The sequence below is a fragment of the Xyrauchen texanus genome, chromosome 3 (assembly GCF_025860055.1).
Source record: "Xyrauchen texanus isolate HMW12.3.18 chromosome 3, RBS_HiC_50CHRs, whole genome shotgun sequence".
In the NCBI taxonomy this organism is placed as follows: Eukaryota; Metazoa; Chordata; class Actinopteri; order Cypriniformes; family Catostomidae; genus Xyrauchen; species Xyrauchen texanus.
This window is the reverse complement of record NC_068278.1, coordinates 13,026,043-13,053,089: the sequence shown is the minus strand read 5'-3', so window position 1 is coordinate 13,053,089 and position 27,047 is coordinate 13,026,043. Positions and strand designations below refer to the sequence as shown.

The 27,047-nt window shown below is 40.0% G+C and overlaps 1 protein-coding gene across 1 annotated transcript in view; it reads left to right on the top strand.

Annotated features, from left to right (window-relative positions):
- drd2b (dopamine receptor D2b) overlaps positions 1-27,047 on the top strand; it is a 139,782-nt gene that overhangs the window by 47,009 nt on the left and 65,726 nt on the right. Inside the window, exon 2 of the mRNA XM_052093790.1 lies at positions 6,173-6,479. Within this exon, the coding sequence (XP_051949750.1) occupies positions 6,201-6,479 (279 nt within the window). The 5' untranslated portion in view covers positions 6,173-6,200. The remainder of the gene's footprint in view (positions 1-6,172; positions 6,480-27,047) is intronic.

Here is a 27,047-nt window from a genome sequence, read left to right as displayed (position 1 = left end):
ATTTTATAATTAACTCGATTAGCAATAGCAGTGAGGGTCACAATATCGTTGTTGGGTAAGTTACTCAAAAAAGTAATCCACAACAAATTACTAATAACTTAAAAATAATCAAATTACTTTAATGATTACTTCATTGGAAAAGTTATCCCATTACTAATTACTTCATTCTTAAGTTACTTCCTCAAACACATTTCCGCTCAATGAATTCAAAAAGTAATGTCCGTATTTCCTTTTTTATTGTTGTACAGAAGTTATTCTCTCAGCACCAAACATGTCTCCCTTACAATGAGTGTATTAAGCCAACTATGCTTAATAAGTTGACAGTGCATGTCTTCATGTAAATGCAATAAAAGGCTTAAGAATAAACCGGTCGACAAGGGTAGATTTTTGGCCATTAGACTGATTTCACAAGGCATGTAGACACCTTTGCCAGTGTTCTCAAAGAGATGTGTTAAAAAGCAGTGAATAACACAATTATTTAAAATCTCATGTAAACACGGTGAGATTCAGCTTGTCAGCTTTTTTTAAATAAGCTGCTCAATGACTCCTTAGTCGTTAGTCACAAAAACGCATGAGCATACATATTAGTTTAGAAATACATTTATGTGTAACCCTAGAAATGTACTTAAAGGGGTCATGAAGTGCTATTTTTTATTATTATCTTCCCTGAGGTCCAATGATAATGTTATACAAGTTTTTTTTTTGCACCCAAACAGTCACAATTTAGTAATATATATTGTAATTTTACACCCTGTTTTTGACCCTCTGTCTGAAACACTCGGTTTTGGCCTAAGCGCCTCCTTAAAACTTCAGCGTAAATGCCCACTGTTATTCGTCAAACTCAATCGTAAGAGAATGAACATGCTTCACAATGTTATAAAAAAATTGCAGGGCTTGCACATAATGCACATCCAATACATTGCATCCAAATATATTAAACTGTTCATCTCACGCACAGATTTTATCACTCAGCACCATAAAATATCAAACAGTCATGAAATCTGAAATTCATTCATGAATTAAATGGTTTACTTACATTTTTGTCCAAGTGTTTTTAAATGCCCCATCCTTCAATAACTGTTTCTTTGCAAAATTTGAATCTTCCAGTGAAACTAGATGCACACACATACAGTATCATCCTGTACTGATGTGCTGCTGATTTGTTTGTGCTCAAAACAACAAGAGGCAGCAGCTGAATGAAAGAGAATTGCTTCTCCATTTCAGAGTTGTAACTTGACACAGCGTCTTTTAAAAGCGGTGAGATACATGGCAGCCTACAAAAACTCAAAGAGTTATGTTTATATACAAAATAATTCAAAATAGTCAAGATGGGTCCCTTTTGGTTTTATGTTAGGAATAGTTAGCCACGGAAGGCCTTTAAAAAATAATTAAATTAATTGCAAATCAGTGACTGTAATCCAATTATAAGAATTTAAAATGTAATGCGTAACACTACGTAAACATTTGACCCACTGGAATTGTGATAGTCAAATAAAAGTGAAACAATCTGTCTGTAAACAATTGTGGGAGAAATTACTCATGTCCTGCACAAAGTAGATGTCCTAAACGACTTGCCAAAACAATAGTTTGCTAATATAAAATCTGTGGAGTGGTTAAAAAATTTGTTTTAATGACTTCAACCTAAGTCTATGTAAACTTCTGACTTCAAATGTATGATAATTGTCTTTATCCCTGGCAGCCTGTATTCTAAAACAGTCACTCTAAGCTGTTAATATTAGAGCAGGAATAGATCTTGCTGTGTAAATTCCATATCAATGCAAGTCATCTATTATGCAACTATTCACACAGAATAATTTTTTTTTAGTAGCTGTCCAATGTTATGGGGCTTAGATTTAAAATTGGAGGAAGGATGGGAGATATATTTCTGTAATGTGGGTGTCACTAATATTATACCAAGCAAATTAAGACTAGTGTGATTCTGACAGTGTCAGCAGTGATAGTGCCGATTTTTCATTTACAATGTCTCCCTCATTGTGTGAGTGTGCTTGTGATTACCGTTTTCATTATTTCTCAGTGTTTAGCTGCTTTTATAACTGTATCCAATTAAATCTGTAGTCACAAAACAGTACATTTTGTGTGAATATTAATCAATATAAATTACAGTTTAATCTTTTAATTCTGTTAAGTTTAGTTCCCTTGCTACAGATTTTGTAAAAGTTCCTTGGAAGGAATTATTTCTCTTAGACAGCAATGGGATAAAATAAGACACAAATGGAGACTTTTTCTTAAAGATAAGAGGAAGCAATTCACGGAACAAATTGCGGGTGGTAAAACCTGTTTATTTGCATACGCTCCCTGTGCTGGTTTAGTGCTCGATTCACTAAAGGAATTCTAGTGAGATCAGGCAATGGCACAAACGTGCCTACACAATTTGTGCTTACCACAAATTGCATGCTGCAAATTCTATCTTGCAGGCAGGTTCTGAGCACTATATAGCTAAGAATTTAGCAGACCACGATCTGAAACATTGACAGGCAGGGTTGTGGAGTAACGGATTTCATGTAACAGTGGTACATATTTAAAACAAAAAATATGAGTAATTGTATTCCGATACAGTTACAATTATTGTTTTGGTTACTAAAGAGATTATTTTGCATTTTAATGCCATTTGTGTCACTTTATATTTAGTCTAATCAGTTGGAAAACATTTTTGCTTTTAAATGAAGCCATCTGAGGAGGTTTTTTTAAGCGGGTAAAGTGGAATGTGTTAACTAATGTGATACATTCACGTGAGCAGACAGAGGGTGCTCTCATACTGTTGTGACTCCAAAGGTGGATCTGATGCCATTGAGGATCAAAATAATAAAAAAAAAGTGTTAGAAATGCTCTGACAGATTAAATATAATCCCAATAAATACACGATTACAAGGTTATGGGTTTGTAATTTTTTTGTTGTATTCGGTTTGGGTATTTTTAACTAAACAATGTAGCCTGTAGAAAACTAGAAATAATATTTTCTGCCTTATTCTATGAAAATAATACACCAACGATCATAAAATGTTGTTGTGTACACTATGCGGTTTTGAAATTTAGCAGCATCAGATATAGCTCCTTGTGTAATTAGTCATGTGAATATTTAGCATTGTGTCAAGGTAAAATGGTATTTCTAGCCATTAGGTGCACCTGTTACCAGTCACGATTTTATTTTATAATGAAATTTATCAAGAAAATCCAGGTTAGATCATTGCTTTTCCCTTTAGTAAGACCTTTGATATTATTGCAAAGATGTACTGCCAAAATATTGGTTACATTTTTGAATGTTTTTCTCATAAAAATACTTAAAAATAAATTTACTTCTGAAGCTACACTGTATAAGATATTGTAACAGGGTAAAAGGGAAAGGAAGATGCGATTACCGACTTGACAATATAAATAATAATTAAATTATTAACTTAAAACAAAAGACATACAACACAAACAGATACAGTGCAGCTGCCTGTAGCTCTCGCTCTCCCAAACTGCCACCTCTGGAAGCCTTTATCCATCTCGTCGGCTTGATTAGCCTGATTAGGGGCTGGGTGTGCATCATCACGGCCCAGCGCCACCCTACTCCTTCCCACAGATATTTAGGCTTTTTCAAAGCATACATATTTATATAAGTGGACTTATATATAAGGGCCGCTGCCAGGGGTGGAGGAGTCCCCTTCCAGCCGCTGAAATGCGGCGGGGTCTGAGACCGCTGACCGCGAGTGGGGAGGGGCTCGCTGCCGACTGCCTGGAATGGGAGAACCACTGTCAGGGGCGGGGGAGACCCCTTCTTTTCCCCGATAACGCGGCGTGGCGTTCCATCTGCCAGGGGCTGGAGGACTGCCTCCGATCCGCCCGGAGAGGCGTGGCTGTCGTCTGTTAGAGGGTGGAGGAGTGGCCGAGGAACAAGCTACGGCGTATCGGAGAAATGGCGAGTAACTATTTTTTTTTTCATCTCTCTCTCCTCTCTCTCTCTCACTGCCGCTCCGTGTTGGCATTTTCCCTCTCATTTAAATTTTACAGTGTTTTTTTGGGGGGTACTACACTGTTACAGGAAGTATCCCTCCATTTTTATTATTTCTGTTTCCCTCCACTTGTCCCCTCCCTCATCCAGGTAGACGGGGATGACCTGCCAGCAGATGGGGTGAAAGGTACGCCCCTCCCCAGGGAAGGGGGGGGGGGGGGTGTACGTCATGTTGGGGGGCTCCCCAGCCTGAGAGAACGAGGGAGGAATGTTGCAGGGTGGAGGGCGGGGCCAGGTCGTGATTCTACACACCTGGTCCCTTATCAGGCTAATTAAGCCTCCGAGAGGGATAAAGGCCGACTGGTGCGGGAGAGAGAGAGATTGTTTACGGACATGTGTGTGCTTGTCTTTTGTTTAAGATTATCATTAAAATATTATTTATATTGACAAGCCGGTTCTCGCCTCCTCCTTTCCATTGAACTGCGTTACAAACGCTCTTGTACACCATTTGATCATTATTTGATGAATTACTGCTGCCATAATCGACAGAAAATGTACAGAAACATCTCTTTTAAATTCAATTCAGTTCACTGACTGCTTTCATCTGGCAGTAATAGTGCGATGTGAATAAAGCATGATCTATAATGAGCCTAATTTACATAGAAAGGAGGCGTGTTTGCATGTTAAGTGTAGCATCTGGACCATTGTATAATGTTTTATGCATGACTTATGAATGGACTACAGCTAAATGTAAAAGTTAGTATCATCATGTTTCCTACCAAATATATATATATATATATATATATATATATATATATATATATATATATATATATATATATATAATTCTGACAGCAGGCATCGTATGCTTGCTATATTAATCAGAGCATAAAGGGGTTTAAACTAACCACAATCAGCTTCCAAACAAAGGAACATTTCCCGCTTGGAAATTGCACCTTTCTCATTGGTCAAGCCAAATTTGAGAGGAGGGACCTCCAGCAGAAGTTAAAATACACGTCCCACCTCTTAATCTTTCCCCTGACCCTCTGCTTCTGTTCGTGTGGGACCGGGACCTCCCCCAGTCCGACCCTGAGGTTGCAGGCTGGCAGGCCTCAACATATCAAGCCATGTGCAACTACATCGACCATAGAGTCAATGAACACCACCGTTCATCATTATTTCTTCATTCAACGCAGAAGAAATTGGTTGCAACTTCAACAATATCGACCCAAGGAACCATCAAGCCTTTCTCCTGCAACTGCACCCGGGCATTCTCACAACAGCCAAGGCAATTGCAAGTATCGTATCAGTATCAATAACTAACTGAACATAGCTTAGTATAAGATGAAAACCCCTTTGTAATAAAGGTGCTTTTAAATTAAGAACTTGATGGTCCTCTCAGATGGTAAAATGATTTTTTCCATAACTGCATTTCCCTTATTCTTTTCCAGTTTAATTTTTTTTTCACGTTTCCCTTTCCCATGTATGAGTGTTTCGTGTGTATGTTTTTGTTTAGATTAGTTATGTGTTCATATTTTAGTTAAATAAGCTTTTGTGTACATTCTTGCAAGTTGATTCTGGTCTGCTTGTAAATCAACATAAATTTAACGATTCGATCACAGCTACATGCTAAGAAAGATTTATTTTTGTGTGGCCACGAAAAATATCCTTTCTGAGAATTGAAAGATGATCAATACTGAGTGATCAATACATATTGTAAACACAGTACAGCTAAGCTAATAGCTTAACACAACACTTTCATTGAAACCCTACTATAAGCTGATGTTTTATAGTAGGGCTACATAAGTAATTACTGACTTAATTTAAATATTTATTTTAGCGCCGATTGTGCCTGCTTAAACTAGATTGCATGTGGTTAGTGAATAAGTTACAGTTTTTGCACTGAAATACCAGCCACAAATGTGGCGCATCTGTTAATGCATTTGCCATAAAGTGTGTAATTTCTTGGCCTCTACTAGCACCGAGTGAATTGCAACAATGACTGTTTTAAAATTGGTTCCCCGAACGTCCCCTTTTTGTGTTTTATATAAAAAAGACAAGTATAAGAGGTTTGAACCACATGAGGGTGAATAAAGTGTGTCAAAATATTTAGGAAAGAGCAGCCTCTGTGCAATAAATTCTTCTTTGTTGGGGGACTGTTCCTTGCTTTCATGTGATTCCATGTTTTCAGCTTCACTGACAGTGAATTATGTCTCTCAGTTTCAGGCTTCCTCCCTGGCCGCAGCTCATGGATTTCCTCACGGAGTATCCCTACAATGTCACTTATTATGACAACGGGACCGGGGCCCTCAACGGCACTGGCTGTGAGGCCAAGCACCAGTATAACTACTATGCCATGCTCCTGACTCTGCTCATCTTTGTCATTGTCTTCGGCAATGTGTTGGTGTGTATGGCAGTCTCCCGGGAGAAAGCACTGCAGACCACCACTAATTATCTCATTGTCAGCCTGGCGGTGGCGGATCTTCTAGTGGCCACATTAGTTATGCCCTGGGTCGTATATCTCGAGGTAAGGAACATTACTTGTGTCATATGGCACCATATTTCAGGCTTGCTAAAAAGTTTAAAATAATCTCAGACTGTATGTCACTAAATCATTGACCTTATGTCTCAACACTGACTTTTAAACACTTTCAGTATATGATGATTCAGAGTGCCTAATCAATGTTTAAAAACAGTATGTGCTGTTGAATCAATTTAATTGGATAATTGTCTTACAGCACCTCTGGGACAAGTCCCAGGGGCTGCTGTAAGCTGGTGCCTTAAAGCTTTTACTTTATAATTCACATGGTGCTGTGTGGCTTTTGTGCCGGCTGTGTGATTTCCAACTCCCAGATAGGCAATTGATTTGTCCTTTGTCCTTGAAACATACTGCAGGTTCCACTGCTCATAGTTGAAATATAACCGAAATGGGCTAAATGAGGTCCAAATTACCAAGTTTGAAAAAATAGATCCATTAAATGCTTTAGAAACATTTTAATACTGTAGATTTGTTGAAATAGTCTGAAGGGTTGTCTTAAATTATAGCATCCCATAGGATTATAAATTGATGAAAATTGGTGTGTGTTATCAGATTGTCCTGGTGTATAAGTGTACCAAGTTTTGTGAAGTTTAGATATTGCGCTGTGAACATACATGATTCAATTAGTCTTAGCTCTAAACCTAAACCCAACCCTAGTTTGATTTTAATTAATGATCACACATAAATGGATGAAATTTGCTATGCATCCTCAGACTGTCTTGGTGACAATGTATACCATGTTTAGTGAAGTTTGGACATTGCTCTCACAAGATACAGGCAATCAGTCATTATGGGCCACATCTGAAAATTGTATCAGGTTATGTCTGATAAAGGCGTAGAGAAAATACAAAAATCAGAAAACAACTTTTTGTTTTTTGGGTTTCTAGATCAGACCTAAGCATATTACAGCCCAGGGGCCAGAACCAGCCCTCAGGCTGCCTCTGACCGTCTATGGCAAACCATATTTCAATCATGTCAACTCTCAGAAAGATTTAGCATTTTATTGGGGGTATGATATAATGATAGGATATTAGTCTTGGTGTACTAGATCTGTTCACCTGTTACTAATGCTAGACTTGCAACTGCTAGAACATACATAGACGTACTATACTAAGTTAAGCAATTGGAAGTTACTTTAAAGACTGCCGTGTGTGCATACACACACTTTATACTGTGAAATGTGTCTAATGTGCAGTACATCCATCAAACAATGGTAACAACAGTAAAATAAATGCATTGATTCGGAAATGCAGTGTCCAATAAGTCCTGGACTGTGAACTTCAGCTCTGGAAAAAAATAAGAGACCACTGCAAAATTATCAGTTTCTCTGGATTTATTATTTATAGGCATGTGTTTCAGTAAAATGAACATTTTGGTTTTATTCTATAAAGTACTGACAACACCGTCTTGATCCGGTGGTCCTCCATCCTCACCTTGATTGACCTGGCTGTGTGGCATGGAGCATTGTCCTGCTGGAAAATACAATAGAAGAAAGCAAGTTTTCTTCCAGGATATCCTTGTCTGTGGCTTGATTCATGTGTCCTTCACAAAGACGAATCTGTCTGATTCCAGCCTTGCTGAAGCAACCCCAGATCATCACCGATCCTCCACCTGGTCGTCTAATGGTTGGACGGAGACCTGGAGAGGCCTTCAAGTCACAGTGTGTCTCGCACCCACTGAAGGGGAATTCATCAAAAAGTGTTTGGTGGACTCTGCAGCAATACTCTGGCCTGAAAGAAAAGAAGCATTCAAAAATGTGTCTCTCTCCAGGCGAACAGTAATGAGATGGGTCATGGACACTGCAGTAAATCTGAAGCTGCAGCATAAAATCAAAGTGAACAGTTTCAACTTCTTCTGGCCCTGTACGAGAGCTGTGATGTGTGAGGCACAACCCAGTTACTCATCTTCATATGCGTGATAACTAATGACTTCGAGACAATGGAGGAATTGGCTGCAATGCAGTCAATGAAAGGGACAAAAAAAGGGAGTGATTTTTTTAACAGAGGTAAATGCGTGCATACTAAAGTTGGAACTGAAATGAGAAAAGTTGTTAGGTGTTGTAACTTACGGGTCTCCAAATCAAATGAGGAAAAATTTAGGGCTTTTAAAGCAAATGCAGGATAAAGTGATTGAAATTGACCTTGAGCAGAATTTTTTTTTCTTGCACTGTATGTATGATTCATCAGGAGCATTGATATCAAAAGTATATCAAAAAGTATTTAACTTCATTAGGGCAAAATCACTGAATCACAGACATTTTGTTAAGCTGTTGGAGGACAATCATGACATTGGCTACCACACAGCTGTCATGCAGATTAGCCTGGGCAAAGTACTCAAAATTCAGGAGATTCAGGATTTTATCAGATGAAATGATAAAACATCCCTGAACTCTCAAACACAGCTTGGCTGGCAGATCTTGCATTTGCTGTTGATGTGACTGCTCTGATAAATTAAAGAGCAACATGCAGGTTGAATTTATAACTGAATTAATACTTTATATTGTCTGCAGAGGTCTTTTAAAAACACATATGTAGAAATTACTAATGAAATCTCATTTGATGTAGAAATTTTGATGAAAATGTGCTAGGCTCTGGAATACGCCTTTCCCGCTATCAACGCGTCATATGACGTAGGGCGAGGCAAACAAAAGAGCTCGCAGTCAGCTCTCATTGTGGGTGTTGATGTAGTTAGAGCAGTACAGAAAGTTTTAGAGAAGCCATAATGGTAAATTATTGTGTTTGTGCTGGTTGCACGAATTCCAGCCTGTCAGGACATCATGTCCATCATTTTCCTTCTAGAAAAACAAGGCTTTTCGGTCTTGAGTGCGTTTTGTGCAGGTGAAGAGAGCAGACTTCACTGCCGCGTCTGTTACCACACACTCGGTCGTTTGTGGCGCACATTTCACTCGGAGAATTATCGACCTGGAGATTTGTTGGAGTCTCAGATGGGATTTCGGAGTAAGGACCACGTGAGGCTGATTACTGATGCTGTTCCCTCGGTGCACTCGATGGAATCAAGTCCACCGTCAAAGTGTACACCGGATTTTGGCGCGGGCTGGACTGGAGGACAAAGTGCTAACGTTAGCAGACATTCTGTGCAACGAAACGAGGACTTAGCAGAGTAAGTCTTACTTTTAATTATTTTAACTCTTAATTTGCTCATAATTATAGGCCTGTGGGCCATCATAGGCATGTTCGTCCACACCGGAGAACTCGGTTTCTTCATTCGCATCCATTGTAACCTGAGCTTGAACTTGACCAGACTCCCTCGCCCATTGTCACTTCCGGTTAGTGCTTTATAGACGCGGAAGTTATTTTATCACAATTTATCTCAAAATATCGTTAATGGCTAAGTATATATTACTCCAGTTCAGAAAATCTAGTTGTTTTATCATCAACATACACTATGCTATATAGGGGTGTCCAACCTGCATGTTGCTCTTTAACTGAATTCAAAATTGCAATGTAAGGGCCTATTTGCCAATGAGATGTACTGCCTGTGTGATGCTCCTGTTCTACCCGCTCGGTACAGGACTTGAACTGGCAACTCCAGCACCGAGGCTAAAAAGGAGGCTATAGGCTAGAGCCTCTAGTGTCAGTTGCTAGTGCACCTCTTGAGGTCAGGAGAGTGAGGTTTATACACATTGCACAGCTACCAATCAGCTGGCTCCCGTTACACTCACCCCCCTAAACCTCACTCCCATCTGGGTCACGACACCATTGAGAGGCTCCTGTATCCTCATCCCTGCAGGGTGAGTTTTCAAGGCGTTTTGAGGACTTCAAAACAGTGGTGAGTGACATGCACATGATTTCTTCTCCATTCATGTGAAATGAGGACAATGGCCCTTGTGATTTTCATCTCAAATTATACAGAGCAACGCTGCCTACAGCATTCTCATAAATAATAAGGACCAGCACTGGCTATATAATCAATCAGTAACAAAGACAAAAAAGCAAAAACACATCCTACCTTTAGAAAAGCTGCAGTCGACGAGTGGAAGTGTTAAACTTCCTTAGAACAATGTCTTTTCCATTCGTTGCGTATTTTCTTAGTAAGGTCCCGCTCAAATGCAAGTTGCACGAGCTGAGCCTTACGGGTGTGGTTTAGGGTGACCACCTGGCTATTGCTCTGTTTTGTGGGACACGAGGGAGAGATAACTTACTTACCTTTATTGTATTAGGTGAATAAATATTGAGTTTATATTAGATGTATTTTTGCAGTGATGTTAAATGTGAAACTTCGGTGGCATACCCTGCACTCTCCTTTTTTAGGGTCACCTGTAACTGGTTTTAACCATGTATATATTTTCTCCAATTATGTATTATACGAACAAAGAAACATTTTCTTCTCGTGAGCTACGGATAGACCCATTTTTTGTTGCAGTTTTTTCCCCCAGTGTTTTCCCGCTCTGGCAAGAAAAAAGGCTGCGCTGCGCATGTTCAGTGTTTTCTTATTAACTTTTTTTATAGTGAATTTGTCATTAAAGGACGATGGAATAAAATGTTGCAGAAATAATAATAATAATAAAAAAAAGATAATACAGACAAAACTGAAATGCGGGACACTGCTTATTGCTTGCGGGAAAGCTTCCAATTTCGGGACTGTCCTGCAAAATGCGGGACAGGTGGTCACCCTAGTGTGGTTCATTGCTCGTCTGTTGTCCGTGAAAACGTTCTTGAGCACAGAAAATGAGTTCTCACACATAGCGGTAGAGGCCCCGAATGTGACAGCGAGTTTAAGTGAGGACAAAACACTTCAAGTACTTTGTGATGTTCAGAGAGAAGTCTCCTAGTAGTCATCATCTGCTGGCTTTCCTCCATTTTGATTCTGGAGATATATTGCTTTGCAACAATGCACTTCGTTTCCACAATGGTAGAATTAGTTAAATCCATGATGGGCTTTATGGACTTTACGTCCGAAAATGTATAATTTTCTGTGTCAAGAGCGGCAAGTGCTGCGGCAAACTTTGAATTACGTTCACTGAAACGCACTTCCATTTCACCAAGAATATGATCCAAAGCACTGAAGTACAGCCTGCGTAGCTCCACTTTATCATTGATGTTGGCTCCAGATGTTTCTTCAACTACATACTCAGGTTCTTGTTTACCTGTCGACTCCGTTTTGCTGGGACAGGTATATCTTTCATGCTCGCTGTAACTGTGTCCCAGAGAATGCAGAATTCATCTTCGCTGCGGAGATTGCGCACATACATACAAGCTGCTAGTGACATAATTTAGTTAATCGCCTGTCAAGAGTGCAGATGCAAAGTTGCAAAGCTGATTTAATCATGGTAAAACTAAATTAATTTACCAAATATTGTTTCTTTTAATATATATATGTAGTTAATTATAATATGTCAGGAATAAGAGGGCACAGTGGTAGCCTGCCTGATGCTGAGACTCAGCGGCTGAAATCGCGTTCCGAGGCAGGGTGGTGTGCTGATCAGAGGTGAGGGGGCACAGTGACCTAGGTGGCCGGGCCAGGCCCCCTGGGGCCCCCTCTTGGCGCCGACCCTGCTCTTAAGGATGAAAACTTTCCATGAACGAGGATGCAAGCTGGACATTCACAGTTATGAAATCCAACAAGTCAAGATACTGATCCTGTCTCAGTGATCCTGTCAGCTGTCCTTCAGATATCAACCTCAGATATTAAACATGACTTGCATATAGTTAATGTAATGTTCTTAGTTGTAGTGCACTTAATTCTTTGGTAATTAAAAAGGCAATTTGTAGTGATTTCCTTAGACAAATCTGTAACTCTTATAAATAATTGTATAATAATTAGTGCAGTCAGTTGATATTTTTTTTTTAATCGCAATTAATCACTTAGCAGTTTTGCAGTTAATCAATTTTGACACTATATACTGTATAATTCTTGTCTTGTCAAAATGTATTTATTTCCATCTTAGTAGAGAAAACAAAAAATATGTAGCAATATAATGCTTTATCAACATTTTCCAAACAAAGCCTTCATTAATATGTATAAAATATAATATGTATAAAATGCACTAAAATATCACAAATTCAAGGAAAATTAAGCGCTGTCATATAAAAGCCGCCTAGGAGTAGTTAGAAAAAGTAGGTTTTACAGAAAATTCGGTAAAAGTTTTGCTTGGCTTGAACCAAGGATTTAGAGGACAGACTATTTTGATATTAGCCCTTACAGTTCCGGAGTTATGAGTGGAAAGGTTAATGTGCTTGTAATAGTGCTAATTAGTGGCGAGTGTATTTCATTTCAATTTCCTGAGGAGTGCGTGGGATTTGGGACTATCCCACTAAGTTTGAGATCTCTGGGCTTTAAGTTGTTGCCACCCAGATTGTTTTAGTGAAGAATAAAAGTGAGATGAATAAGAATAATACAAAAATCAATAGAAAAAAAATATGATTCCAGCAGCTTTGCTGCTTGGGCTCCTAATATAAAAATCAGTCAAAATAAAATAGGGTTCCAGCAGCTTTGCTGCTTATACTCCTAATGAGAAAATCAGTACAAATACAATAGGGTTCCAGCACCTTTTGTGCTTGGACACCTAATGAGCTGCAGCAATCCATCAATTAGTAATTGAGAGCCACTTCACTATTTCTTTTTACTTCCTTAGTTACATTCTCCACAAAAAGAACCCTACAAGTGCTAGACATGTGTTTTAATTGGGCTGTCGATTGATTCTAAGTTTTATTAAATTAATTACACAAATTAATCACATATATTTTTATTTGCAGATAAAAGCAACCAAAGATAATAAATAGATGAAAAATCCCTATCGGTTACTCACTCGACGTTGTGTTGATGTAATGACACTAGGGGTCGCCCTTGGGAGCCCCAAACACCTCTGATCTTTGAGAAAATGCCAATGGGAATTGGCGAGTGGAATTTGCATGCCAAGGAGCAAAAAAGGAGCTGGCTCACAACCACTCATTCAGATTTTTTCTTCGGAGCCGAGCAGTTGTATTTCAGCAGCCGGTCCATTCACATCTGCATGCTGTTTGATTTATGGTGCATAACAGCGGTTTCTCCCCCTTGTGCCCCAGTTGAGTGCAGTGAACGCCCCTGGGTGCTTCAACAGCCTAAAAGAATATATAGTTTTGCAAATAATAGACTATATTTTCTCTAAAAAGAGCGGCACTGAAGGGGAGAGTTTTTTTAAAGATGCCTTTTCGTTTGTGTGTAATTCCTGGTTGCGGTTGATACCTCTCCACTTCCGACGGCCACGATTGCTGTCTCACGTGCTTGGGTGCGTTTGTGGACGGGCCATGTTCTCACTGCGAGAACGTGACCATGGCAACGTTGTGAAGGAAAGCCACCTCAGCAGCTCCCCGCCTCGGTCCTTCTACTTACGGGTATGATGCAGAGTCGGGTGTTGTAGCCCAGTCGCAGACTGACAGCCTGGGTGGCTGCAAGTGTCGGGCTAGAGTGGAACCCTCCAGCCCAGCCTGAAACCTTGCGGCTTTACGATTGGTTCCTGGGCTCGGAGTGCCGCTCAAGCCACGCCCTTTCTACCCGGAGGTGCATGACGAGCTCAAGAGGACAACTTTTACTGATCTCTGTGCTCGATGTCCACCCTGGTGGTCCAGGAGCTCCACTTATGGCTCAACTTGGTTGAGATGAAGGAGGCTGACAAGGCACGAGTCCTTGACGCCCCCATCTCCCAGGTTGGCATATTCGGCGACACCGTCAAAGACTTTGCACTGCAGTTCTCTGAGGTTAAGAAGCAGATGGAGGCTGAGATGGAGTGCCCCTGAGATTGATGACCCAAGGACATGGTGACCCGCTGCAGACTTGGAGCTTGTAAGAAGACCAATCCATCCCCCAGTCTTGGGCCAGGTAATTTTGTTCCCTTTTCATCTAATTTCGCCACATGCCTGAGGGGCTGTGGAACCCACATTCTCAAAAAAAGAGCAGTTTCCTCAGTCCCAGGGTCACACACCCAGTGTTTATGGCCGTCGTTGTCACAATCGCCAGATGCTGCCTTGTCGTTGCTGTGTCTGATGCGTGCTTTGCGCATCTATTTGGATCGCACACAGAGCTTTAGATACTTTGAGCAGCTCTTTGTCTGCTTCGGATGACAATGGAAAGGGAGCACTGTCTCCAAACAGAGGATCACCACTGGGTCATTGAGGCCATCGCTTTGACATATCACACCCAGGGCATGCTGCCCCCTTGGGGCTATGAGCAAAATCTACCAGGAGTGTGGCGGCCTCCTGGGCCCTGACCAATGGCACCTCTTTAGCAGACATCTGCTGCGGACTGGGCAACACCCAATACCTTTGTGAGGTTCTACAATCTCTGGGTGGAGCCGATTTCATCCTGTGTGTTGTCAGGTACGAACAGGTACTTTTCGGGAAAACTGGCTGGGTGTACTGCATGTGTACAGCGCATTTCACCTCCTGGAGGGGGAGACGTGCATTTTTTACCCCCCAGTTGTGTTCATGAGGTCGTGAACCCTGGATGTACTTCCTGCTTAGCCCTGTGGCAGGCGAGTTCACGGAGAAACTTGATGCCGGCCCAGAATTTGTGCTGTTAGGCCCTGTACTGGGGTAGGTGCTCCACATGCACTGGTTGCCGGTAGAGACGGTTTTCCCGTTGGTAAACCTGTTTTCTTTGGGCAGAGTTCCCCTCTGCCACCGGTCGCCACGTGTGTAGAGGTCCATCCCCTCTGGGTAGGGACTTACTGTGAGAAAGCTGGGTTCCTGTTTAAATGTACTGGATAATCGGTGTACACTTTACTCTCGTATATGTGCAGCTCGTCAGAAATCAGCATCCCGTAGCAATGTAATCCCCGCAACGCTTTTGTAAACAACAAACACGGCATCTGAGAAAGACTTTGCTAAATGAAGTAAGGGGCATTCCTTCATTTAAACTTGTGTTTACAAAGTAGTATAGTTTACCGAGCATGTGGATATGCTTGTTTTTCTCAACAACAAAAAATTGGTATAATTTAAGCATAACTATATATCAAGTATTATATTCATCCTGTATGTTTACTGCGTCAGTCTAATTCATTAGCGGTTTCTTTTTCTTCACTTTGTGTGAGCTTAAATGCTTTCATTCTATTATTTTTTGTTTTCACACAATTCTATTTTTTAAACACAGGACATGATAAAAGCTTGTTTTGAATATAATTTTAAGCTTGTTTTTTTTTTTAATGGTGACAATCTTTATGACTAAAAAATATTTTACATCTCTTTCTCATTAATTATCTTCATTTAAATAATAGAATATAAATTTTTTATGAGCTTACAAATAATAGGGAGACATGATAACAAATTAAAATATTAAAAAGTTATTTTCAATACACTGATCTCCATTTTTAATCATAATATATGAAACAATTACATTAAAATCAGTTTATGTGTATGGTCTAAATTTCCCTTAATGCCGACAGAGCATTATTGTTGTATATAAAACATGTTCAATGAAAGTGAATCAGTGCTAAAATATTTAAGCTCCAAAAATCACATAAATCAATATAAAAGTAGTCTAATCCATGTCTTCAGAAGCGATATGATAGATGTGGTGAGAAACCGCTTTTTTTTTATTTTTGTTTTTACTATTAATTTTCCTCCCTCCTCAGTGAATCTCCACTTTAAATTTCACATTGTTCTTCTTGTGTTTTTGGTGATTCACTTGCTTCATGAATATCACCACTGGGCAGAGAGTAAAATTTATAGCAAAAAAATTACTTCAATATTGATCTGTTTCTCACACACACCTGTCATACCAATTCTGAAGTCATGGATTAAGCCACTGGAGCTGTAAGTATTACTTTTATGCAGCTTTTATGTGCTTTTTGGAGCTTCAAAGTTCTGGTCACCATTCACTTGCATTGTATGGACCTACAGAGCTGAAATATTCTTTTAAAAATCTTCATTTGTGCTCAGCAGAACGAAAGTCATACAAATCTGAAATGACATAAGAGTGAGTAAATGAGAGAATTTTCATTTTGTGTGAATTATTTCTTTAAGTAGGACATGGGGGCCACATATTCCTCCTTTTGCGATACAATGTTCCACATTGATTTAGTTCTTGTATCTTTTAAGCCCAGAAATAGATGTGTTCTCATTGTCATGCATGATGCACGAAGTATTGCTGTACAAACGTTGATCTTTATAAATGCTAAGCATAATTATATATTATTTTCAAATTTATAAATCTTCTCTACTTTCCTGGTAATGTATTATACCAATTAACACTCTCTATATCTGGGGTCGGTATTATAAAAAAATGAACAATATTAAAAAAAATATTAATGGTTAATTCTATTACATTAATACTTTTAAAGCTCCTCAAGTTATTTATCAGGAAATAAAAAGTAAATCTTTTATCATTCATATAGGCAAAATATCGAACACTTCTCAAAAGTTTGATTGAGGACATTTCAAATTTTTTCCCATAAACATCTAGATAATTTTAATCTCTCACAGCAGCCCAATAATCTCAGTGATAGAAAGTTAAATTACTGGCTACGTTATAGACACATAATTTAGTAAGCAGAAATATGAAATTTACCTCAGCATGTGTCTTCAAATAAACTTACATGACACAGTCAAGCAATTGGCCTTTTTCACTGCGAAAATCCCTTTTAGGTGCGGCCGTTTATGTTCAGGTGTTGAACTGTGTTTGAGGCAGTCCACATCCATTACAGATGCCGCCAAATCTGCAGCTGCTGTTCAAATTTGTTAAATGTGATTTGATTTGATGGGAGTCACGAGACTCTCATTGCCAATCACGTTGATAGATAAAATAAATTCATGACAGGGAAGTAGCGAAGACAGACAGTGGGAAAATAGCGCAGTAAATGTAAAGTTACAGCACTTAAAATGTACACAAGTAAAAGTACATTTTTAAACTAATTATAAAAGTACAATTATTGGGAAAAAGTAGTTAATTACAGAAACGTGATTATTTGTAATTCGTTACTTTACACCCCTGAACATTTTTTTTTGCTTATCTTATATATACTTGTTGAGCTTTGTTTAGAATACCTACATATATTAATGGGATCACCCTGCACTGAGACCAGAAAAAGAACCCTAAAGATGCTAGTCAGGTGTTGTAATAAAAAAAAAAAGCATGTCAGTTGATAATTGTGTATTAACCTCCATCCATAGATTTTTGCATGTAACTATGTTTGACATCTAATGATAACAAAGAATTACCGCAAATAGACTAATCTTTTGTCATTATGTTGTTGTATGAGCACCACAACCATGTAATTTCCTTGAATCAGGTCTTCGGTGAGAGAAAATGGCAGCTCTTGACATTTGAAGCAGAACTTCATCATAGCCGATGCCAGATGCTTGAATTTATTCAAATTCTGTTTATGCTCAAGGCAGTTTTATCTCAACAGCACACAACAGAATTGCTAAAGCGCAACAGGCATTCTCTATTAAACTGCTCTTCTTTGGTGGAACCATTAAGCAGAAACAATGATAATAATGCTGAGAATGTCAATGCTGTTTTGTAGAGCAAGCAGAAAATTGAATGGACATTCATTAAGTAAGTATTTTCATTCAATATTATTGATATTTTTTAATGTAACAATCCTGTTGTGCATTGTACTCTGTTGACAACAACATAAAATAATTACAATTACATTGGGCAGCAACTAATGATTATATTGATAATCCACTAATCTAACAATTATTAGTGGTGCTTGCAAAGCATCACTATTGTAATCTCACATACTTATTATTATACTTTTTATTTTTATTTTTATTTTTATTTTTATATCTCTTAACAAAACTTCGGCACCTAACTCGTCCCAGCACCGCTTGGCGTAGACCCACGAATGAGGTGTCAAATCGAACGGCCTATTGAGGACACGTGTGCTATGACTTTTATAAGCTGATCGGGGTACGGTATTTGCCCCAGGGGCAAAAAAGCGCCGAAAAATCCCATAGACTTAACATTGAGACAAACTTTGACGCGTCACAGCTCCAAGCTGAGGATTTCGTAGAAACGTGTCATTTGCCACATTTGAAGAGGCTGGCAGGCTCTGTAAGAGCATACCTCAATATGGGGTAAAAGTTGCACCCCTGGGGGCAGGAGCTGCCCAAAAATGCCCCAATTGACTTATAATGGTGTAGGACGGCCCATGAAATGAAAAGGCATAGGGATTTGTATTGAACATAGCTCTGGATCACAGTGTCATAGAGACGAGGGGTGGGCTCATTTTACTCAGACGACCAATCAGTCTCTCAGGATCATTGTGAAGCTATCAAGCCACGCCCTAGCAACCATTAAGAGCACCTTAGCAACAAGTCCCATAGACTTCTATTGAAACAGATCAAAGGGATATCTCCGGATAGAAGTGTCATAGAAACACAAGGGTGGTCTCGTTTGACCCGGGACAGCAAACAGCCAATCATGCATCAAATCAACACTTCCTAGCCCCTCCCTAGCAACCATTGTCGAGCACCTTAACAACCAAAATCCATAGAGGGATATCTTCCATTCTGAATGTCACAGAGGCATGGGAGTTGGTTTATATCATTCATACTGACAAGCAGCCTTTGGAGATTCATGATTGGCAGCTGCCAAGCCACTCCCTAGCAACTAAACAGAGTACCCTAGCAACCGTTTAGCAGTAACTATATCTCTGCACCAGAAAATCAGAGAGACTTCTGGGTTGATTTATTTCAATCAGGATGGCAAGGACACTTGATTAGTATCACTATGGTAACTGCCTAGCAACCAGATGGGGTTACCCTAGCAACCGAGAAAAAAATCACATATCTCGGAACCAGAAAAGAGTACAGACTTCCGGGTTGATTTATTTCAATCAGGATGGCAAGGAGACTTGATTAGTATCACTATGGTAACTGCCTAGCAACCAGATGGGGTTATCCTAGCAACCGAGTAACAAATCACATATCTCTGCATCACAAAAACGTAGAGACTTCCGGGTTCACTTATTTCAATCAGGATGGCAAGGAGACTTGATTAGTATCACTATGGTAACTGCCTAGCAACCAGATGGGGTTACCCTAGCAACCGAGAAACAAATCACATATCTCGAACCAGAAAAGAGTACAGACTTCCGGGTTGATTTATTTCAATCAGGATGGCAAGGACACTTGATTAGTATCACTATGGTAACTGCCTAGCAACCAGATGGGGTTACCCTAGCAACCGAGTAACAAATCACATATCTCTGCATCAGAAAAACGTAGAGACTTCCGGGTTGACTTAATTCAATCAGGATGGCAAGGAGACTTGATTAGTATCACTATGGTAACTGCCTAGCAACCAGATGGGGTTACCCTAGCAACCGAGTAACAAATCACATATCTCTGCATCAGAAAAACATAGAGACTTCCGGGTTGACTTATTCCAATCAGGATGGCAAGGAGACTTGATTAGTATCACTATGGTAACTGCCTAGCAACCAGATGGGGTTACCCTAGCAACCGAGTAACAAATCACATATCTCTGCATCAGAAAAACGTAGAGACTTCCGGGTTGACTTATTTCAATCAGGATGGCAAGGAGACTTGATTAGTATCACTATGATAACTGCCTAGCAACCAGATGGGGTTACCCTAGCAACCGAGTAACAAATCACATATCTCTGCATCAGAAAAACATAGAGACTTCCGGGTTGACTTATTTCAATCAGGATGGCAAGGAGACTTGATTAGTATCACTATGGTAACTGCCTAGCAACCAGATGGGGTTACCCTAGCAACCGAGTAACAAATCACATATCTCTGCATCAGAAAAACATAGAGACTTCCGGGTTGACTTATTTCAATCAGGATGGCAAGGACACTTGATTAGTATCACTATGCTAACTGCCTAGCAACCAGATGGGGTTACCCTAGCAACCGAGTAACAAATCACATATCTCTGCACCAGAAAACACTACAGACTTCCGGGTTGACTTATTTCACTCAGGATGGAAAGGAGCCATGTATTGTATTACCTTGGTAACTGCATAGCAACCACACGGGCTTTCCCTAGCAACCGAGTAACAAATCACATATTTCTGCACCAGAAAATCGTACAGACTTCTGGGTTGATTTATTTATGACCATAATTTTTGTTCTTTTCCAGTTACAACATGCTGTTTGACGAGTTTTGCCACGGCAAGCACCACTCACATTTTCTTCAGGAAATGTACCTATCTAGTTAGTGGTGCTTGCAAAGCATCACTATTGTAATCTCACATACTTATTTTTATTTTTCTTTTTTTTATTATTATTCTATCTCCGTACAAAACTTCGGCACCTAACTCGTCCCGCACCGTTTGGCGTAGACCCACGAATGAGGTGTCAAATCGAACGGCCTATTGAGGACACGTGTGCTATGACTTTTATAAGCTGATCGGGGTACGGTAATTGCCCCAGGGGCAAAAAAGCGGCCGAAAAATCCCATAGACTTAACATTGCGACAAACTTTGACGCGTCACAGCTCCGAGCGAGGATTTCGCAGAAACGTGTGATTTGCCATATTTGAAGAGGCTGGCAGGCTCTGTAAGAGCATACCTCAAAATGGGGTAAAAGTTGCACCCCTGGGGGCAGGAGCTGCCCAAAAATGCCCCAATTGACTTACAATGGTGTAGGACGGCCCATGAAATGAAATGGCATTGGGATTTGTATTCAACATAGCTCTGGATCACAGTGTCATAGAGACAATGGGGCGGGCTCATTTTACTCAGACGACCAATCAGTATCTCAGGATCATTTTGAATCTATCAAGCCACGCCCTAGCAACAATTTAGAGCACCTTAGCAACAAGTCCCATAGACTTCTAATGAAAGACATCAAAGGGATATCTCCGGATAGAAGTGTCATAGAAACACAAGGGTGGTCTCGTTTCACTCGGGGCAGCAAACAGCCAATCATGAATCACCTCAACACTTCCTAGCCCCTCCCTAGCAACCATTGTCGAGCACCTTAGCAACCAAAATCCATAGAGGATATCTTCCATTCTGAATGTCACAGAGGCATGGGAGTTGGTTTATATCATTCATACTGACAAGCAGCCTTTGGAGATTAATGATTGGCAGCTGCCAAGCCACTCCCTAGCAACTAAACAGAGTACCCTAGCAACCATTTAGCAGTAACTATATCTCTGCACCAGAAAATCAGAGAAACTTCTGGGTTGATTTATTTCAATCAGGATGGCAAGGAGACTTCATTAGTATCACTAAGGTAACTGCCTAGCAACCAGATGGGGTTACCCTAGCAACCGAGTAACAAATCACATATCTCTGCATCAGAAAAACGTAGAGACTTCCGGGTTGACTTATTTCAATCAGGATGGCAAGGACACTTGATTACTATCACTATGATTACTGCCTAGCAACCAGATGGGGTTACCCTAGCAACCGAGTAACAAATCACATATCTCTGCACCAGAAAATAGTACTGACTTCCGGGTTGATTTATTTCACTCAGGATGGCAAGGACACTTGATTACTATCACTATGGTAACTGCCTAGCAACCAGATGGGGTTACCCTAGCAACCGAGAAACAAATCACATATCTCGGCACCAGAAAAGAGTACAGACTTCCAGGTTGATTTATTTCAACCAGGATGGCAAGGACACTTCATTAGTATCAATATGGTAACTGCCTAGCAACCACATGGGTTTACCCTAGCAACCGAGTAACAAATCACATATCTCTGCATCAGAAAAACGTAGATACTTCTGGGTTGACTTATTTCAATCAGGATGGCAAGGACACTTGATTACTATCACTATGGTAACTGCCTAGCAACCAGATGGGGTTACCCTAGCAACCGAGTAACAAATCACATATCTCTGCACCAGAAAATAGTACTGACTTCCGGGTTGATTTATTTCACTCAGGATCGCAAGGACACTTGATTACTATCACTATGGTAACTGCCTAGCAACCAGATGGGGTTACCCTAGCAACCGAGAAACAAATCACATATCTCGGCACCAGAAAAGAGTACAGACTTCCGGGTTGATTTATTTCAACCAGGATGGCAAGGACACTTCATTAGTATCAATATGGTAACTGCCTAGCAACCAGATGGGGTTACCCTAGCAACCGAGTAACAAATCACATATCTCTGCACCAGAAAACAGTAGTGACTTCCGGGTTGACTTATTTCACTCAGGATGGCAAGGAGACTTCATTAGTATCACTATGGTAACTGCCTAGCAACCATATGGGGTTACCCTAGCAACCGAGTAACAAATCACATATCTCTGCATCACAAAAACATAGAGACTTCCGGGTTGACTTATTTCAATCAGGATGGCAAGGAGACTTCATTAGTATCACTATGGTAACTGCCTAGCAACCAGATGGGGTTACCCTAGCAACCGACTAGCAAATCACATATCTCTGAATCACAATAACGTAGAGAGTTCCGGGTTGACTTATTTCAATCAGGATGGCAAGGAGACTTCATAAGTATCACTATGGTAACTGCCTAGCAACCAGATGGGGTTACCCTAGCAACCGACTAACAAATAACATATCTCTGCATCACAAAAACGTACAGACTTCCGGGTTGACTTATTTCACTCAGGATGGAAAGGAGCCATGTATTGTATTACCTTGGTAACTGCATAGCAACCACATGGGCTTACCCTAGCAACCTAGTAACAAATCACATATTTCTGCACCAGAAAATCATACAGACTTCTGGGTTGATTTATTCATGACCATAATTTTTGCTCTTTTCAAGTTATAACATGCTGTTTCACGAGTTTTGCCACGGCAAGCACCACTCACATTTTCTTCAGGAAATGTACCTATCTTTATTTTTATTTTTATTAGTGGTGCTTGCAAAGCATCACTATTGTAATCTCACATACTTATTTTTATTTTTATTTTTCTTTTTTTTATTATTATTCTATCTCCGTACAAAACTTCGGCACCTAACTCGTCCCGCACCGTTTGGCGTAGACCCACGAATGAGGTGTCAAATCGAACGGCCTATTGAGGACACGTGTGCTATGACTTTTATAAGCGATCGGGGTACGGTAATTGCCCCAGGGGCAAAAAAGCGGCCGAAAAATCCCATAGACTTAACATTGCGACAAACTTTGACGCGTCACAGCTCCGAGCGAGGATTTCGCAGAAACGTGTGATTTGCCATATTTGAAGAGGCTGGCAGGCTCTGTAAGAGCATACCTCAAAATGGGGTAAAAGTTGCACCCTGGGGGCAGGAGCTGCCCAAAAATGCCCCAATTGACTTACAATGGTGTAGGACGGCCCATGAAATGAAATGGCATTGGGATTTGTATTCAACATAGCTCTGGATCACAGTGTCATAGAGACAATGGGGCGGGCTCATTTTACTCAGACGACCAATCAGTATCTCAGGATCATTTTGAATCTATCAAGCCACGCCCTAGCAACAATTTAGAGCACCTTAGCAACAAGTCCCATAGACTTCTAATGAAAGACATCAAAGGGATATCTCCGGATAGAAGTGTCATAGAAACACAAGGGTGGTCTCGTTTCACTCGGGGCAGCAAACAGCCAATCATGAATCACCTCAACACTTCCTAGCCCCTCCCTAGCAACCATTGTCGAGCACCTTAGCAACCAAAATCCATAGAGGATATCTTCCATTCTGAATGTCACAGAGGCATGGGAGTTGGTTTATATCATTCATACTGACAAGCAGCCTTTGGAGATTAATGATTGGCAGCTGCCAAGCCACTCCCTAGCAACTAAACAGAGTACCCTAGCAACCATTTAGCAGTAACTATATCTCTGCACCAGAAAATCAGAGAAACTTCTGGGTTGATTTATTTCAATCAGGATGGCAAGGAGACTTCATTAGTATCACTAAGGTAACTGCCTAGCAACCAGATGGGGTTACCCTAGCAACCGAGTAACAAATCACATATCTCTGCATCAGAAAAACGTAGAGACTTCCGGGTTGACTTATTTCAATCAGGATGGCAAGGACACTTGATTACTATCACTATGATTACTGCCTAGCAACCAGATGGGGTTACCCTAGCAACCGAGTAACAAATCACATATCTCTGCACCAGAAAATAGTACTGACTTCCGGGTTGATTTATTTCACTCAGGATGGCAAGGACACTTGATTACTATCACTATGGTAACTGCCTAGCAACCAGATGGGGTTACCCTAGCAACCGAGAAACAAATCACATATCTCGGCACCAGAAAAGAGTACAGACTTCCAGGTTGATTTATTTCAACCAGGATGGCAAGGACACTTCATTAGTATCAATATGGTAACTGCCTAGCAACCACATGGGTTTACCCTAGCAACCGAGTAACAAATCACATATCTCTGCATCAGAAAAACGTAGATACTTCTGGGTTGACTTATTTCAATCAGGATGGCAAGGACACTTGATTACTATCACTATGGTAACTGCCTAGCAACCAGATGGGGTTACCCTAGCAACCGAGTAACAAATCACATATCTCTGCACCAGAAAATAGTACTGACTTCCGGGTTGATTTATTTCACTCAGGATCGCAAGGACACTTGATTACTATCACTATGGTAACTGCCTAGCAACCAGATGGGGTTACCCTAGCAACCGAGAAACAAATCACATATCTCGGCACCAGAAAAGAGTACAGACTTCCGGGTTGATTTATTTCAACCAGGATGGCAAGGACACTTCATTAGTATCAATATGGTAACTGCCTAGCAACCAGATGGGGTTACCCTAGCAACCGAGTAACAAATCACATATCTCTGCACCAGAAAACAGTACGTGACTTCCGGGTTGACTTATTTCACTCAGGATGGCAAGGAGACTTCATTAGTATCACTATGGTAACTGCCTAGCAACCATATGGGGTTACCCTAGCAACCGAGTAACAAATCACATATCTCTGCATCACAAAAACATAGAGACTTCCGGGTTGACTTATTTCAATCAGGATGGCAAGGAGACTTCATTAGTATCACTATGGTAACTGCCTAGCAACCAGATGGGGTTACCCTAGCAACCGACTAGCAAATCACATATCTCTGAATCACAATAACGTAGAGAGTTCCGGGTTGACTTATTTCAATCAGGATGGCAAGGAGACTTCATAAGTATCACTATGGTAACTGCCTAGCAACCAGATGGGGTTACCCTAGCAACCGACTAACAAATAACATATCTCTGCATCACAAAAACGTAGAGACTTCCGGGTTGACTTATTTCACTCAGGATGGAAAGGAGCCATGTATTGTATTACCTTGGTAACTGCATAGCAACCACATGGGCTTACCCTAGCAACCGAGTAACAAATCACATATTTCTGCACCAGAAAATCATACAGACTTCTGGGTTGATTTATTCATGACCATAATTTTTGCTCTTTTCAAGTTATAACATGCTGTTTCACGAGTTTTGCCACGGCAAGCACCACTCACATTTTCTTCAGGAAATGTACCCATCTAGTTATAATTATTATTCAACTATTCAAGTGATTATTGCAACAACTAATCATTTGCCCTTAACTGACTATTCAGCTTGTGTCTAGACTAAAAAAGTTGTATTAAACGTGCTTACTAACAATAAAGAGGACAAAATCATCTAAATTACACATCTTAATGACATTCACTGAATTAGAAGGAAAAATACTTGGATTTTTATTAAGATTAATTCAGTAAAAATAAAAAATAAATTCACTGCAAACAATTATATCATTATCAATGTTTTTGTCTTGTTTTCCATTTATATTTAAAAATATTTAAGGATTTAGATATTTAAACATTTTAAAATATTAAATTGCATTCAACATTCTCCGAAAAAACATTTCTTCTGCAGTATAGCTCCTAAAGTAAATGTATGTTGATTTAAAGGGGTTTTAGATATTATTTTGGGGGAAAAAAGCCAAAAAAGACTAATCAAAAGCTTATTTTGTTCCAGTGTATAATGGGCTAAGACTACACTCTCTCAGCTTTATGTTCACTTAAATCCATCTTTAACTCATAAAAAACAAATGTTCTCTTCTTAATAGAGCTGCGTATCGCTGATTTTCTTCATAAGATACACACAGTGAACGTGGAACATTTACTGTATTATGATTCACTAAATTGCAAGCCGTCATGTTATAATCTAGCTGCAGCAACGCACGCGAGTGACGATCGTTCCCATGCCAGGGTGTGCATAAAGGATGCTTTAAAGATATAATGCCAAGGTGTTTCATTTCTAGATGCTCTGACGTGCAAGTTTTGCTTAAGAGGAATGCCAGATCCGGCTCCGCTTTATTCCATGATGACAGTACTTCTGTAGTTACTTACTTTGTATTTTTGTATTATAATTCCCTCATGCTTTGCAATCTACATCACCTTTTAGGCTGTTTGGAAAGTGCATCTGGACTGTGAGCTGTGTTTTCTTCCTCTCTTCAATCAGGCGCGAGCTGCATTGCTGCTCTCTTGCACCATCATTAGTTTTTTATATGATCTTGTTACATTAAACGAGATCAAATGACTATTCGATAACGACAATTTTTGTTGACAATTTTATATCGTCCGCATTGTTGATAACATCAACTAAACGTTTCAACCCTAAATGACATAAAAATAGATTCCAGAAGCTCCCTTGAAAAAATGGAAGAGAAGTCTTCTCACAT